General features: G+C 41.4%; 3 protein-coding genes and 1 pseudogene across 3 annotated transcripts; all 4 read right to left on the bottom strand.

Annotated features, from left to right (window-relative positions):
* Positions 1–433: 433 nt before the first annotated feature.
* LOC139306175 (uncharacterized) lies at positions 434–2,099 on the bottom strand (annotated as a pseudogene).
* Positions 2,100–5,727: 3,628 nt separating this feature from the next.
* LOC139305711 (uncharacterized) lies at positions 5,728–7,244 on the bottom strand. The gene is made up of 5 exons (XM_070929649.1): positions 7,190–7,244; positions 6,375–7,079; positions 6,144–6,260; positions 6,016–6,059; positions 5,728–5,910 (listed from the first exon to the last, which is right to left on the bottom strand). The coding sequence occupies exons 1-5, from the start codon at positions 7,242–7,244 to the stop codon at positions 5,791–5,793; spliced, it is 1,041 nt and encodes a 346-aa protein (XP_070785750.1). The 3' UTR covers positions 5,728–5,790.
* A 2,256-nt stretch (positions 7,245–9,500) lies between these two features.
* On the bottom strand, positions 9,501–11,085 carry LOC139305608 (immunoglobulin kappa light chain-like). The gene is made up of 5 exons (XM_070929506.1): positions 11,028–11,085; positions 10,163–10,870; positions 9,932–10,048; positions 9,804–9,847; positions 9,501–9,698 (listed from the first exon to the last, which is right to left on the bottom strand). Exons 1-5 carry the CDS (start codon positions 11,083–11,085, stop codon positions 9,579–9,581), a joined length of 1,047 nt encoding a protein of 348 aa, XP_070785607.1. The 3' UTR covers positions 9,501–9,578.
* A 1,229-nt stretch (positions 11,086–12,314) lies between these two features.
* LOC139305752 (uncharacterized) lies at positions 12,315–13,990 on the bottom strand. The gene is made up of 5 exons (XM_070929696.1): positions 13,933–13,990; positions 13,130–13,831; positions 12,802–12,927; positions 12,672–12,715; positions 12,315–12,487 (listed from the first exon to the last, which is right to left on the bottom strand). Exons 1-5 carry the CDS (start codon positions 13,988–13,990, stop codon positions 12,368–12,370), a joined length of 1,050 nt encoding a protein of 349 aa, XP_070785797.1. The 3' UTR covers positions 12,315–12,367.
* Between the last annotated feature and the right edge of the window lie 2,953 nt (positions 13,991–16,943).

Below are 16,943 nucleotides of genomic sequence, written 5' to 3'. Positions count from 1 at the left end.
TTTTCTCATATATGCACCAAATGCGTGTCCAAAAAGCAGGTCAAAGGACTCATTTTTTTCTTCCACCGTTGGCTGGGGATGGATGCGGTCAGTCACATACTTTCTTCAGTACACAGGGTGCCATTACCAGGGATTGAACACACATTGTCTCAAGGTCAAAGTGTTAATAAAGACTCTAGATTTATTCCATCATTAAAGGGGGCAAACTATACATGGAAATGTACAATACACATAATTAAAAACCAGTTTAAAAACCAATAATAAAAGACAAATAACATCACTTATTTGCGTCGTGGTCCTCAAAGCCCCAGAGGAGACTGTAGTGCAGCAAAAACTGAATCCATCCTTCTAAATGTACTGGTATAATTACAATACCAACATAATGGGAGGATTTTAGATGCATGAATGTGCATGTTACTAAACCTTACCACAAACAGATGTTTATCTCAAGACCTACAACTAAATCTACATTACACCTCCAGAGACCCACCGTACTCACACAATGCAAATGAAACACGTCCAGTTCTACTGCTTCACACTGGAGTACACACATTCATTCTCGGTGTTGTTCCTCTGCCTTCTTGATCTGTCGGGCAGGTTAACAGTTAAAGCAGCATAATGGAGGTTGTCTGAGTCTTGGTACCCCTGGTAACACAATACATAAAAAGAAGATCACAATTTGGTTCCTAACAAATATTAAAACAATGTCCAGAAGAAAATGAATGATGGTGCTATAAAAGGCATTCACCTCTGCATTTGCTGTCGATGGAGCTGGAAATCTTACTTGAGACTCTGAGGTTGTGAAACACAAAAAAAGTTTATTTTAATCAACAGCCAAATTCAGTGAACCCAAGCTGCCAGACATAAAAAGTTCCAGTTACCCGTAGATCGGCAGCTGTTTCTCTGGTTAGTCTTGTACACTGAGAAAGCCAGTAAAACCGACAGGATGGTGGTGAATGCCAAAGCTCCGCTCAAGCAACACAGCAAGACAAAAGGAGTGCTCACCTCATCTGCAGAGAGACAGACATTTGAAACAGAGCCTTCAGTATGTGTTCTGTTTTTACCCCAAGTTTGGTGAGGAAGTTACAATTACTAGTCAAGTAAATTATATATATATATATATATATATATATACAGCCCAAAATCACAAATTTACATAATATGGGACATTTAAAGGGGAAACTACCATTGTTTCTTTACCACTCATCAGATGCTGGAAAGTTACTTACCTTCAACGTCCAGCTTGGTCCCGTCTCCAAACAGTATGTGTCCACACGAGGCAACAGCACAGTAGTAGGTCCCAGCATCAGAAAGATTCAGCCTCTTCATTGCCAAGTTGTAGACACAGGTGTGTGTTTGTGTGTTGGGTTCCCTCTCACACTGATCATTCCTGCCTCCATGGGTGTAAATGAGTCCTGGATGAGATTCTTCAGACTTTTTGAACCAGTACACGCTGTGTTCTCCAGAGTCACGGAGCCTCCTGGCCGGATGGTCTCAGAGGCTGACTGATGGACCGAATCTTGGATGTTCAAACCTGAACCCTTGACACTGACAATAACGCTCTCTGAAAATTCTAATGTATATAAATAATTAACACAGTAGTAAGTTGCTGAGTCAGAAATGCGTAAATCTGTGATCGTCAAGTGGTTTTTATCGTTTTCAGTGTCCAGTGTGAAGCGCGGATTGTTCTTGAATTCATGATAAAAAGTTCCATTTCTTTCGTACTTGTAGAAGCTAGAGATGAGCCTTGGTTTCTGTCCCAGAGTTTGTTTATACCAGTAAAATCTTGCAGCAACATCACCTCCATAGAAACATTGCAAAGTCAACTGGTCCCCAGTTTCAACTGATACAAAACCACTCCGTTGACGAACAGATGAGGACAATTTCAGATCAGTCGTCTGAGCTGAAGTGAAATGAGAAACAAAGTAAATGTAGAGTTAATGTAATGCGACATCATAATCAGTAAAGTAAAAAGATTACAAACATTTGTGTAAGGGTGTGATCATACAGTCTAACAGATGGAGTCAAGAAAAATGCAACTTACTCATTTCCCCCAAGAACAAACATGTGAGACAGAGAGCAAACACTGGAGATGCCATCGTGTTCAGACTGCTGTGCTGAATGGGAGAATATCGATGGTGTCTCCACTCTTCAGAGACAAGGATGCATTTGATTGGCCAACCCTGAAGTGACAGAGTATGTCTTGTGTGGGAAACATGGTCACATGCTCACTGTAGTGTAAAGTTTGGTTTTTGAGAAAAGGTTCACATTCTGTGAGATGAGGAACATTTCCGCTCCTCTGCATTAGACTGTAACCATTGTGCCCTCATTTGGCATTTTTGTACATTTTCTTTTTTTGATTTGGTGATCATTGTGGCTGTGTTAGCAGCTTTTGGCATGAATTTTTGCAAGAACTTTTCTTTTTAGTAAAATGTTTGAAATCCAATGTCTTTTATACTCTCTTGATGCATTTTGCACCCTCTGGACACCTTCGTGGCAAAAATGTACACGCTAAATCATCATACATCAATATTTTTTTCTGCTTTTTCTTCATATATCACTTTACTTCAAACTTGCTCAAAACTACCAAACATTCAGTCATTTGAAATGCCAGTTTGATTATTTGAATTATTAATTATTTATTACAAAAATAACACAAAAAATTAATTATTTTCCATATAATAAATAGTAGGCATTTGACATTTTTACTGTATTCCACCATATTTAACCGTTTTCCCATTGTAGGCCGATGCATGAAATTCTTATATTTTTGCCAGTTATATTATAAAGCCGTGTGACTACCAGGGGGCCACACTGCCAAGAGTTTTTTTTTGCGTGTGTGTGTGTGCATGCGTGTGTGCGTGTGTGTGTGTGTGTGAGAGAGAGTGTGTGTGTGAATCTGTAAGCAGGGTTAGGGTTAGGATCATTTCAGGGGTGAAAAAAGGGCATCTTTCGAGGGATGTGTTTCATGCGTCTTGGAAGAGGTGCTTGAGTAAAAACATGGCCTCTTGCCTTTGCTCAAAAACAAAAACAACTGTTAGTGTGTTCATGCACCCCAGTTTATGCACCTGGCTGTGAAAGCAGCCAGGTGCATAAAGCTGGGGAAATCCATGGTGACCTCAGAGGTCGTGCGGAGAAAGCACCCCCCGCGTACAGCAGCTGCTGCTGCCACGGTGGTGGAGTTACAGACCACTGTTGCTGCCCTCACAGAAACCACAGACACCGCCATGTCCACTGCTGCCACCAGCTCGACCAGGAGGAGAGGTGTGTGCTGGTTGTGCACAGGCCTAAAAAAGAGGTCTTCTACCACCTGCACCAAGTGTAACAGGTGCATTTGCAGAGAGCACCAGGTCACATGCTGCAGGACCTGCTGGTCTGCTGCTGGAAATGAACTAAACTAAACACACACACACACACAGAGACACACACACACACACACACCCTCTCTCAATTCATTTATCTGTTTCTCTCAAACACACGCACATACATCACATATTCAAAGCCTGGATATTTCTGTTTCAAATTTGTTCATATTTCATATGTTCTGTCGTGTTCTCTTTTGTTGTTGAAGTTTTCAAAGTTGTTGCAGTTTGCACAATAAATGTTCACATTGATGAATCAGATGTTGATTTAATAGCAGTTTTTTTGTGCGTGCACATTTTTGCCACGAAGGTGTCCAGAGGGTAGTAAATTTGAGGAGGGCACAAGGGTTAAATAACTGAAAAATCTTTATGTCCAATATAAATACACCAGTAACAAGAAGCAGTGCAGTGCATTTATGCTAGATATTTGGTAATGGACTATCCAGACAGCAGAGTGAAATGCAGTGGAAGAAAAAAAGCCTCGTAGGAACAACAAAAATGTGTCAGAGATGGTGAGAAAGAACAAATGTGTTTAAAAGTTGCGGAGTCTTCTGATTGGAAGTGGATTCAAAGACGATGACGACATTCAAAAGCACCCACTTTACTAACACTGCAAATTAGTACAACTGGAGATGCACCGTTATGTGAATTCAGGGCCCAGAATGATGACCAACAATTATCCGTATCGTGGCTGATACCGATACAATAACTGATAATATTAACCTCATAAATGCAAAAATGTGAAGAGGAAAGTAAATATATATTTGCACATTGACAAGTGCATTTTTCTAATACAACATCAAATGTTTAGAGAGCCTTCACCTTCATTATTAAAGAATAAACTTGTGTGCAATAACCTTAGTTTATTCATTTTATATATAGACTAATTAATACTTACACCCCTTATCACGTCACAGAGAAATGTATAGGCTGCAAAACGAATTAAAAGTTACCCAAAGCTCTTTGACTCTACTGTTTAGACAAGGCTGCAGGTGTTGAACAATGAACCGGCTGACTGACATCATTCATCCTCCCTCTGCCGCTAATATGAAGAACCACGATGCTGGAGTCTACAAGAATTAAGCTCATTTGCATACATAGTGAAACACAGCTAATTACTACTTCACTGGCAAATAATGTATTGTGTTAGCCTGACATTGCCAGAAAAATCGGCGAATGCGAATTAGTCCGGAACATCAGCCAGTTTATTTTTTTTCGATTTCCAGCTGGATCCTTAAAAAGACTTCGGAGGCTATAATTTACTACCCCGCGTGAGCCAAAGATATGGCTCTGGTCACCACTCCAAAACAACAGATTAATGCTTTGCCGGACAAACACTACTCATTGCCTTCCCGCAACTGTTGTTCACGAGAGCTCGCGAAAAGTGTCAATTGTGTGTATCACAGGAATGTAGCATTTATCTGTAAGTGTGAGCTGGCGCTACAGTACGTTTGTCTGGCTTTCTGGGAACAGATACATTTTCGAGTTCGTCAAAGTTGACTTCAAGCTAAATATTGATTCATATATTTGCCGGTGGCACAGCGAAGTTGAAACAAATGAGTGTACTTTCACCGGGGGCTTATTTGCTGTCTACAGTCTATAGGGTTGTTTTGTAGCACTCATCAGGTGGATCGCTTTCACAGTGTTGTTTATTTCCCCCTTTGATTTTTGCATGAAGCAGTGAAGAGACGAGTATTTAGTGAAGCTTAGAATTCCGTTATCCCATCAGCCATCGCACTTTATAACACATGCTGAGTCGCAGCACTGGGTGGCAGGTGCCCACACACCCTTTTGCCAACATTAGTGTTTCACATTAGACTCTTGGTACAGTGCCATAGCTGGTGCTGCATAGTGGAAGGTATTGTGTAATGTTGGGTGTGTCTGCCATGTGTGTACTGTGACTTTGAATGTGTTTACTGTGCATGTTTGTATTGTGTATGTTCAGTTTTGTGATAAGAAAGCCATCCATTCAGGCACAAGCCAACCGCTAAACTCAGAACAGAACTTGATGCGTGCTGTTTCAAACTCAAAGTGCTCCAGATTTTGATCATGTTTATTCATGTTGTTCATTAACAACATAATGATAATGATATTTAAAGCCCATGAGTGACTTCTAAAGCATCAATGAGTCTGCGCTTCTAAATATATTTAAGTTTCAAAATCATGTGTTACAGATAACCTTATAATTTTAGAAACATGATGTATGTGCAAAGAAACAAGGCAACATTGTGGAGATATCCTGCTTCAGACAAACAAACTCTCCTAATATATACACATACACATTAGCAAAGCACAGAGCAATTGAATTAGACCACAATGAAGCTACAAAAGCATAATTAGTTCAAACTTAAATCAAAATCTGCATTACACCTCAAAAGAGGAAGTAAAATTTACTCAAAAACAAAGTACAAATGTAACATGTCCAGTTCTACTTCTTCACACTGTAGTACACACATTCAGTCCAGGTTTGATCCCTCTGTCTTCTTGATCTGTTCGGCAGGTTGGCACTTAAGGCAGCATAATAGAGGGTGTCTGTGTTTTGGTAACCCTGGTAAGAAAATATATGTCACACATACCATTGAATCATTTTGTTCTTTGCAGAAATGATAACAATGTAGGGGCAGCACTGTATTGTGCAACTGTTTTTATTCACCTCTGCATTTGCAGTGGAGGGAGATGCAAATCTTGCTTGAGTCTCTGGTTGTGAAACAAAAAAATGGTTTTAATTCAAAAGCCATGTTGAGGGAATACAAGCGGTCAGATACAGAAAGGACCAGTCACCTGAAGATCGGCAGCTGTTTCTCTTGTTCATCAGGCACACCCAGAAAGCCAGTAAGACAACCAGGATGGTGGTGAGTGCCGAAGCTCCACTCCAGACATACACCGAGTCAACCTCAACTGTAGAGAGACAGATATCGGAAACAGAGCTTTTCAGTGTTTCCTGTGTGTTTGATGAGGGAGTAAGAATGACTATTTATCGAATGGGACAACCTCTGCCAGGAAGTTACTTACCCTCAAAGTCCAGCTTGGCCCCGTCTCCAAACAGTATGTGTCCACATGAGGCAACAGCACAGTAGTAGGTCCCAGCATGAGAAAGATTCAGCCTCTTCATTGCCAAGTTGTAGACACAGGTGTGTGTTTGTGAGTTGGGTCCCCTCTCACACTGATCATTCCTGCCTCCATGGGTGTAAATGAGTCCTGGATGAGATTCTTCAGACTTTTTGAACCAGTACACGCTGTGTTCTCCATCACAGCTCCCAGTGTGCACTGTACAGTTCAGAGTCACGGAGCCTCCTGGCTGGATGGTCTCAGAGGCTGACTGATGGACCAAAGCTTGGATGTTCAAACCAGAGCCCTTTACACTGACAATAGTGGTCTCCAAAAATTGTATATTGTATGAAAAAGAAACGCAGTTGTAAGTTGCTGAGTCAGAAATGCGTAAATCTGTGATCGTCAAGTGGTTTTTACCGTTTTCAGTATCCAGCGTGAAGCGTGGATTGTTCTTGAATTCATGATAAAAAGTGGAATGTATTTCATACTTGTAGAAGCTAGAGATGAGCCTTGGTTTCTGTCCCAGAGTTTGTTTATACCAGTAGAGCCTTGCTGCAATATCACCTTCATAGAAACATCGCAAAGTCAAGTTGTCCCCAGTTTCAACTGATACAAAACCACTCCGCTGACGAACAGATGAGGACAATTTCAGATCAGTCGTCTGAGCTGAAGTGAAATGAAAGACAAAGCAAATTTAAAAATATGAGAAACACTTGTGTGAGGTTTGATCATGCAGTCTAACAGATAAAAGCTGGAGTTAAAAAACTGCAACTTACTCATTTCCCCCAAGAACAAACATGTGAGACAGAGAGCAAACACTGGAGGTGCCATCGTGTTCAGACTGCTGTGCTGAATGGGAGAATAGCGATGGTGTCTCCACTCTTCAGAGACAAGGATGCGTTTGATTGGCCAACCCTGAAGTGGCAGAGTATGTCTTGTGTAGGAAACATGGTCACATGCACTGCCACCTGTAGTGTGAAGTTTTGAGAAAACGTTCACATTTTGAGAAATATACTGGGAACGTTACGGCTCCTCTGCATTGGAGTTTAAATCACTGAAAAATAAACTTATCTTCATGTCCAATGTAAATACACCAGTAACAAGAAGCAGTGCAGTGCATTAATGCTCAACATTTGGTAATGGACTGATCGTGATTATGTTTAACATGTAACAAAAAATGATTACATACTTGATAGTACATACTGACAGACTCAGCTCTCTTCTCAAGTTGAAGTATGGAGAAACAACACTGTACTGCACTGTGTGCTGTATTGAAGAGGCATTTCTTTTTGGTTTTTTTTACAATACATATAAAATGTATGATGCTTTGATCATTATAATCAAAATTGTATTCATTTAAGGCTGCGCGATTAATCAAAATAAGACCACAATCTCAAAACAGGCCTGTCTTTGCAATCTCACCTTTATGTGACAGCGGTTCTGCCGTGTTTGCATGAACTGGGAGCTCCAGTGCATCAAAACAAGCACTCCTACTTTCTCCCGAAGTTGCATCCACAAATGGCAAGCGTCTGTTGCTCTATGAGGCAAACTGTGCACAGGAAGAGGGGGGCAGGACATGGATGTGTATAATGTGTACGATGTACATGAAGTATGAATCCTAAAAGCAGGGGGAAATGCGGTCAAAGAAATTAGCCTTGTAGAAGCAGCAAAAAGGTGTCACAGGAAACCCAGAGAGGTGGAGAAAGAACAAATATTATCACCCACCCTCAGTTCTGAGAAACACAATGCGCTTGTCCTGTTCAGAGTTGTCCAGTCTGCAGATGTGTAAATTCAGGGCCAATAATGAAGAGCAATGATTATCTGTACTTTGCGGCCGATACAGATACTATAACCAATGATATCCATCTTACAAATGAGTAAAGAAAATATGTATTTTCACATTGACAAGTGTATTTGTCTCAAACGACACCAATATCTACAGGGCCTTCACCTTCTTTTAACGTGTAAACTGATTAATGACACCCCTTATCACCTTATAGATAATGTGCCATGAGTGTTCTGTGACTTTAATTGTGTTTATTGTATGTTTTTTTATGTGTATGTTCAATTCTGTGATTAGAAAGGCCAACTGCAAACTCCAAACAGAACTTGATGCATAAGTGTCTGCAAGACAAACAAACCAGTAGAGCCCTTAGACTGTACAAAAGAAGTGGACGTTGTCACCCTGACTTCACCCATTGGTTTGTGGACGACCGTTTCGAAGCCCCGCGTTTGGCATTTTCGACCATTGCCATCTTGGTTTTTTGGAGACCAGAAGTGACCATATGTAGGCGAGAGGGTGGAGAACCCTAAGGAGACTATGCACGCCCACCCGTACCGGCAACCTGACTGCACCCGGCTCCTGGCTACACCAGGCGAAGCAGCTGCTAACAAAGTTAGCTTGTAAATGTACTTACCGGAATAATGAACAACCTACTGCTTAGAGCGTCTTTTAGTACACCCGAACGCCGCTGTTGTGATTGATAGGTCACCATGGTAGCGACTTCCAAGGAATCACAAGGAAGCCACGCCCTTAAGCATACCCTGCTTTATTGTCTATTTTACTCTAAATGGGACCTTCATTTACAAAATAAACATCATGCTGTATTGAAGAAGACTTCAAACTGGCAATGAGACCATAAACTTATTCGAAAAAGGTTTACTGAGGTATAAATCAAGTGAGAAGTAGGGTCATTTTCTCATGAGCTGACTTCTTTTTGCAACCAGTGGAGTCACCCCCTGTTGGCCATGAGAAAGAATGCACGTTTTAGGCACTTCTGCATTGGATTCACTTTTCAGACCAGGAAGTTGGTGCTTGGTAGAGCCTCATGTTTTTAGGTCAATAAAAAAAAAAAAAAACCTTTCCTCTGCCATTTTACTTTGGCACCAGAACAATTGAGTTTCACCGCTCACTCACTTATTTGGGTGGGTGAGGTCACCAAGATAAACATGGTGCCATCAGCCGCTCATCTATGAAGAATCCTGCGTTACTGCAGGATTGAACACGTGCACACAAATAGTTTCAAACTCAAAGTGTTCCAGATTTTGATTATGTTTAATATTATTATTAACAACATAAAATTCACATATAAAACCACATACATGATTTGGGTAAAAACCAATGAGGATAATCTTACTCAAAGTACAAATGTAACATGTCTAGTTCTACTTCTTCACGCTGTAGTACACACATTCAGTCCAGGTTTGATCCCTCTGTCTTCGTGATCTGTTCGGCAGGTTGGCACTTAAGGCAGCATAATAGAGGGTGTCTGTGTTTTGGTAACCCTGGTAAGAAAATATATGTCACATATACCATTGAATCATTTTGTTCTTCGCAGAAATGATAACAATGTAGGGGCAGCACTGTATTGTGCAACTGTTTTTATTCACCTCTGCATTTGCAGTGGAGGGCGATGCAAATCTTGCTTGAGTCTCTGGTTGTGAAACAAAAAAAAGGTTTTAATTCAAAAGCCATGTTGAGGGAATACAAGCGGTCAGATACAGAAAGGACCAGTCACCTGAAGATCGGCAGCTGTTTCTCTTGTTCATCAGGCACACCCAGAAAGCCAGTAAGACAACCAGGATGGTGGTGAGTGCCGAAGCTCCACTCCAGACATACACCAAGTCAACCTCACCTGTAGAGAGACAGATATCAGAAACAGAGCTTTTCAGTGTTTCCTGTGTGTTTGATAAGGGGGTAAGAATGACTATTTATCGAATGGGACAACCTCTGCCAGGAAGTTACTTACCCTCAAAGTCCAGCTTGGTCCCGTCTCCAAACAGTATGTGTCCACATGAGGCAACAGCACAGTAGTAGGTCCCAGCATGAGAAAGATTCAGCCTCTTCATTGCCAAGTTGTAGACACAGGTGTGTGTTTGTGAGTTGGGTTCCCTCTCACACTGATCATTCCTGCCTCCATGGGTGTAAATGAGTCCTGGATGAGATTCTTCAGACTTTTTGAACCAGTACACGCTGTGTTCTCCATCACAGCTCCCAGTGTGTACTGTACAGTTCAGAGTCACGGAGCCTCCTGGCTGGATGGTCTCAGAGGCTGACTGATGGACCAAAGCTTGGATGTTCAAACTGGAACCCTTGACACTGACAATAGTGGTCTCTGAAATTTCTAACGTGTATAAATAGCAACTTATGCAGTAATAAGTAGCTGAGTCTGAAATGCGCAAATCTGTTATTGTCAAGTGATTTTTACTATTTTCAGTATCCAGTGTGAAGTGTGGATTGTTCTTGAATTCCCCATAGAAAGTGCCATTTTTATCAAACATGTAGAAGCTAGAGATGAGCCTTGGTTTCCGGCCCAGAGTTTGCTTATACCAGTAGAGCCTTGCAGCAACATCGCCTTCATAGAAACACTGCAAAGTCAACTTGTCACCAACATTAGCTGACACAAAACCACTCTCTTGGCGGACAGATGAGGACACTTTCAGATCAGTCGTCCGAGCTGAAGTGAAATGAGAGACAAAGCAAATGCACATTTAATTTGATGTGACAGAATTCAGCGTAATGAGAACATTAAAGATATAATTGAAACAACTGAAACAAGTATGAGTGATCGTAAACTAAAAGATACAAGTTTGAGTGACAAAACCACAACTTACCCATTTCCCCCAAGAAAAGACCTGTGAGAAAGAGGGCGAACACTGCCGATGTCATCATGTTTAAACTGCTGTGTGAAATGAAAAGAACATCGATGGTTTCTCCACTCTTTAGTGACACAAGACAGTGTTTGATTGGCCAACCTGAAGTGGCATTGTACTGTATGGCCTACTTAAGAAACATCACACGTTCACTGCCACGTTTTTGTTTTGTTTTCAGGAAGAATTCACCTGGCGAGAGATATATGAAGAACATAACAGCTCCCCATCTCTGCACTAGATTTATAATCGGTTTAAAAAAAAGAAAAGAAAAAGATCTTCATACCCAATATAAACAGGTAAAAAGACACAGTGAACTTGTTGCTGTGCACAGGAAGTGTCATTATCAGTCATTCAGTTCCAATTACCTCCATTGTACTGGACTGGGAGCAGAAGTCAAGTCAAATCAGTTCTATCTGACTAACGAATAATAATGAAATCTAACAAAGTGAGTTTGTTTCCTCATAAAACATCTGTAAAGCCAATTTAAAAAAAAACATTTTCAGTCGTGGAGTGTTTACATCCATGGTCACCAGCTTGCGGTCGTCGTCGTGCTTGCCTTTGTTGGTACATCGCTACGCTTCTTTGAGCGTTACCACCGTCAGCTCGAATGTGTAATGCTCGTGTGTGCATATGTGCATTCTTGTTTGCATGCACGATACAAACACAATGCGGGAGCCACTCGTAAAACACTGCTCCACAGCGCTACTAGTGGTTAAAAACTCCACAGGGTACCTTTAAATGTAAGTGCATCTATTAAATCAGACGTCAGACGGCTGAAAAGCACTCTGGAACACGTCCAGTATAGGGTTTTAGGCTGTGCCCTTCTACTGTCTGTAAAGCAATGCCTGATTACGTCCCTGTCCTCTGCAACGTTATCATTCCCATAACACACCCCACTAAGTCAAGTCAGTTTTACTTACAGAGAAGCTATAGAGAATTCTACTTTTGAGGATGTGGGCAGAGGATGTGGGTATTCTCAGTGATTTTGAATGAAGTTGTTTTCTCCTGTCGTGGTAAAAGCATAGGTGAAGGTGTCAGAGTTCAGACTCAGACTATGAAGATGCAGATGTAAAATGTCCCAGGTAACCTTGTATCCTCTAGTTGTTGACGGAGGCCTGTCTGCAACACCATGCAAACAGTAAAATAGTCACTTTGATACACATTTGATCTTTAATGACATAAAATGCACACGCAAAGCCACATACAGAGGTGAGTTAAAAAGAAAAGGGCAAAACAAAAATGTACTGGTTTGATCAGAGAGACAATTTTTTCATATGTGGTAAAAAACAACATGTCCAGTTCTACTGCTTCACACTGGAGTACACACATTCATTCTCGGTGTTGTTCCTCTGTCTTCTTGATCTGTTGGGCAGGTTATCACTTAAAGCAGCATAATGGAGGTTGTCTCCATCTCGGTAACCCTGGTAACACAATATGTAGAACTGGATTACGATATAGCACCTGACAGAAATGTAAAAAAATATTGACACATGTTTTGTCAATATTCTTTTGGTGGTTGACACAAAACATATTGACAAAACAATTGGTTGTTGTGCAATAAAAAGTTGTTAATGGGAATTAATGGATTATTAAGATAAATTTTACCTCTGCATTTGTTGTGGAAGGAGCTGATAATCTTGCTTGACACTCTGGTTGCAAAACAAAGAAAATACTCTTTTATTAAAAAAATATATTTAGTGAATACAAGCTATCAGATACAAACAGAAACACTTACTTGTACACTGGCACTTGTTTTCCTTGACGATCTTGTGTGCTAAGGAAGCCAGTAGGACCACCAGGATGATGCTGAATGCCAAAGCTCCACTCAAGAAATACACCAAGACAAGAGAGTCCCCCTCATCTGCAGAGAGCCCAACATAGAAAGAGAGCGTTCAGCTTCTATCTCAGTGCTCATACAAAGTTTGATTGGAGAGTAACCCTCAATAGCTATTTATCACAAGACAGCCTAGAGACAGATATCAGAAACAGAGCTTTTCAGTGTTTCCTGTGTGTTTGAATGACTATTCATCAAATGAGACAACCTCTGCTAGAAAGTTAATCACCCTCAAAGTCCAGCTTGGCCCCGTCTCCAAACAGTATGTGTCCACACGAGGCAACAGCACAGTAGTAGGTCCCAGCATGAGAAAGATTCAGCCTCTTCATTGACAAGTTGTAGACACAGGTGTGTGTTTGTGTGTTGGGTCCCCTCTCACACTGATCATTCCTGCCTTCACGGGTGTAAATGAGTCCTGGATGAGATTCTCCAGACTTTTTGAACCAGTACACGCTGTGTTTTCCATCACAGCTCCCAGTGTGTACCGTACAGTTCAGAGTCACGGAGCCTCCTGGCCGGATGGTCTCAGAGGCTGACTGATGGACTAAAGCTTGGATGCTCGAACCCTTTACGGTAACAATAATGCCCTCGGCAAGAGTCAAGACAAATGTATAGCTAGTTCCGCAGTAATAAGTAGCTGAGTCTGAAATGCGCAAATCAGAAATTGTCAAGTGATTTGTTCCGTTCTCACTGTGCAGTGTGAAGCGTGGATTGTTTTTGAATTCATCATAAAAGGTGGCTTTTCTGTCATAGACATAGATGGTAGAGACGGGCTTTGGTTTCTCTCCCAGAGTTTGCTTATACCAGTGAAGCCATGCTGAATCATCACCGCCATAGAAACATCGCAGAGTCACATTGTCTCCAACGTTAGCTGATACAAAACGTCCCTCTTGACGAACAGAGAAGGACAATTTCATATCAGTCATCTGAGCTGAAGTGAAATGAGAGACAAATACACAATTTGTTAAATCTTATAGAATTTAGCGTAATCATTATATTAAAATCCATAAAACTATAAAAAACACAACTCACCCATTTTCCCCATGATCAAGCACGTCAGATAGAAAACAAACTTTGGAAATGTCATCATGTTCGAATTCTTATGTCGAATGAAACGAATCTGGATGCTTTCTCCACTCTTAAGGGACAAGACTGTCTTTGATTGGCCAGCCTTAAGTATGTCATAGTTAGGAAACATGATCACATGTTCACTTCCACCTATGGTTTCATGCTTGGCTCTTGAGAAGATTGACATGGTGAGAAGTATATGCAGAAGATAATGGCTATTCGTCTTGGTAGCATATTCAAAATTAGGCAAAACTAAATGTCAGCTTGTTCCAGCTTGTTAGAGCACTTTGTACTCTGATGTGTCAGAATGCCCTATGCAACTAGTGTACTCTATCCATTGTTTTTGTTGTAGTAAATAGTACTCTAAATAGTATTTCAATTAGGTAGTGTTTCTAAGAATTTTTGTTGGTAGTTTTGCTAGTATTAGTACGTATTACTGGTATTAGTGTTAGTTACAAAACAAAAGCATGGGGTAAAGGTTGATTTCTTTTTTTGCATTCATAGTAGGAGCAGTGCCAAAATGCAACAATTAGCTATTCATAACTCCTGCTGTATATCATGAAAACGATCCTACAGAGCAAAGCATGTTAACTTCCCCCTGCTCTTCAGCATGAGTATCCCAGCAACACACCCCACAAAGACCAGATCAGTCAGTCAGGGTCAACCCCCATTTCCTCTGCCAGTCACAGGTGTAGTGATGCGTAGAGGCAGGTATACGGTGAATACCCACCTCTGCAGGGAGATTTACCGTAAACCAGATACGTGTCGGTGCACTTGTCGCCTGCAGACAATCATGCTACAATCATTCATGTAATCTGTGGCGTTAACCGTGCAAGGAGGCTTTTGTTCCCTGACTTTAGCCTTCAAGGAGCTGTCTCCTCCCATGTAGTCTCGCGTGGACCCTCTCCACACTTTGGAGAAAGGTTGGGTCGGGCTCGACCCGTCGTCATTCCTCTGTAAAACCAATCACAGTCGTCTTGGGTGGTGCTAAGCCCAGGATGCAGTGACAGTGCCGTTACAAAATAATGTCTGGGGGGGGGGGACTTGTTTTGGTGGAACATTGCACAGCCCTGGCATTAAAATGGTCAAATCCCCGCTAAGGGAAAGGCCACATAAAATAGTAAATGATGTATGTGATTTTACAACTTTTACTGTTAAAAAAGACAAACATAACTTGATCATTGGTGTGTGTCATCTGGAGGTGAAGCCTACCCATACTTTAGGTCTGAAGGAGCTCACTGGACCCATTAGAACACTTGTATTCTGATGTTTCAAAGTGACGTACGCAACCAGCTCTTGTCATCACTAGAATTTGATTGTATATTAACATCAATATTAGACATTGTAGTACAATTAAATGTGACCTGATACGTACACTTTTTTTGAAGTTTAAGTGGTCTTACGGATATCTATGTAAGGCTGTGTTCAGACAGACTTGAGCCCTCTCACTCATTTGAATAAGGCCAGTACATTGGACCTGGGGGTTGACCCCCTGCAATGCAACGTCACCTGGCAAGGCGCTGTGCCAGCCAATGACATACACGCGAGCACACATTCCTGGTAGATTACTTTCTACTGTTTACCTGGCGACTGTTGTGATGAAAGATGAAATAGTTGCAGCTTTCCAGAGTTGTAAAATCCTGTTCTGGCGTCTGATAAGCCTTTAAATGCATTAACCGGACTTCCTGGATCATGTTTCATCGTCTCACTGGAACCTGAAACAACACACCCCCACAAGCGCAGCCCACTGTTTTCGGTCTGAAGGCTCGCTAACAGTTCAAACGCCTCTACTGTACATCCTGCTAAAAACCACAAAGGCCGCTGCAATGAAAGAGGTACACAGCAAAATGCCTGCAAAGTCAACAGGTCTCAGTGAAATGACTGCTTCATTTCTGTGTCCGCAGCCAAAATGATAAAGTTAAGTTAAACATGCTGTTTTATAAGAGACTTTGTCCTCCTTAGGCTTCCCTGTGCACTGTAGTCCCTGTCACTGTTGGCTTGATGAGGGCAGCCATGTGCCTCCTCTGATACACAAACTAGTGCACCTACAAGGACATGGCCCCCCCGACTGGCTTCCCACCTGCAAACATTTCCAGGTGTGTTCAAAACACAACTAACTTGGAGGTACTGCCTCCAGAGATTGAATCCAGATGCTGATGGTTGGCTGATTGTGATCTGATCTGAAGGTGGTTTCGTGGGTTGTTGCTTGAGAGTAGAGGAAAGAAAAATGGTGATGTCTTTAATGACTTCACAGCATCGTATTACCACACACACACACACACACACACACACACACACACACACACACACACACACACTCACATTTCCTCAGTGTCAAAGAGTAACATGATTGGGTTAAGATTGTTAGATACACCAAATGTACACTCACAGTACTGCATTTGGTTGAAAACAATGGATTATGAAGCACAAAATAGTTAATGATTTATTTCCATTAGAGTCCTTCCCACGTTGTACAGCATCATTGAATTTGGCCTTTTAAATTTCCTGGTTTCATTGAAAAATGATCAACTAAAACAATTAAAGGACGACAAATACATAGTTGCTTTTGTAGAAAGCAAATTTACAGTGTGAAGACATCCTGCATGAAACCACACAGGCACAGAAACAAAGAGGGCAGAGGTTCGGAAATATGCATATGTCCGACCCTTAGCAAAGCATACAGAGATCCTTTGACTGTACACCACAAAGGGAAGCTATAAAAAAAAATCGCTAAGGCATACAGCATTTCCCAGTTGGATGCTCTATTCCTGGTACCTTCACATCAAGAGAATAACATGTTGCCGGTTTCTGTGAGGCTTAATACGCCACACACGCACATTGTCAGCGGTTGAGGTTGGACTTGGTGAAATAAAATTACACATCTCATGTTTTCTGCACTGAGAGACTTATGCAACAGGTATAGTGATCGTGGAAATATGGCACCTTTGCAGCACATAAAAAAACACACACACACA

Source organism: Enoplosus armatus, chromosome 23 (genome assembly GCF_043641665.1).
Source record: "Enoplosus armatus isolate fEnoArm2 chromosome 23, fEnoArm2.hap1, whole genome shotgun sequence".
In the NCBI taxonomy this organism is placed as follows: domain Eukaryota; kingdom Metazoa; phylum Chordata; class Actinopteri; order Centrarchiformes; family Enoplosidae; genus Enoplosus; species Enoplosus armatus.
This window is presented reverse-complemented; position numbering and strand designations above follow the sequence as displayed.

Excerpts from the sequence above, each read along its gene's own strand:
- LOC139305752 (XM_070929696.1), bottom strand. The coding sequence starts at position 13,990 with ATGATGACATTTCCAAAGTTTGTTTTCTATCTGACGTGCTTGATCATG. Across the intron at positions 13,832-13,932 it reads CTTGATCATGGGGAAAATGG|CTCAGATGACTGATATGAAA; the intron begins GTGAGTTGTGTT and ends ATTTCACTTCAG. Across the intron at positions 12,488-12,671 it reads CTTCCACAACAAATGCAGAG|GGTTACCGAGATGGAGACAA; the intron begins GTAAAATTTATC and ends TTGTGTTACCAG.
- LOC139305608 (XM_070929506.1), bottom strand. The coding sequence starts at position 11,085 with ATGATGACATCGGCAGTGTTCGCCCTCTTTCTCACAGGTCTTTTCTTG. Across the intron at positions 10,049-10,162 it reads GACCAAGCTGGACTTTGAGG|GTGAGGTTGACTTGGTGTAT; the intron begins GTAAGTAACTTC and ends GTCTCTCTACAG. Across the intron at positions 9,699-9,803 it reads CCTCCACTGCAAATGCAGAG|GGTTACCAAAACACAGACAC; the intron begins GTGAATAAAAAC and ends TTTTCTTACCAG.
- LOC139305711 (XM_070929649.1), bottom strand. The coding sequence starts at position 7,244 with ATGGCACCTCCAGTGTTTGCTCTCTGTCTCACATGTTTGTTCTTGGGG. Across the intron at positions 6,060-6,143 it reads AAACAGCTGCCGATCTTCAG|AGACTCAAGCAAGATTTGCA; the intron begins GTGACTGGTCCT and ends TTTCACAACCAG. Across the intron at positions 5,911-6,015 it reads CCTCCACTGCAAATGCAGAG|GGTTACCAAAACACAGACAC; the intron begins GTGAATAAAAAC and ends TTTTCTTACCAG.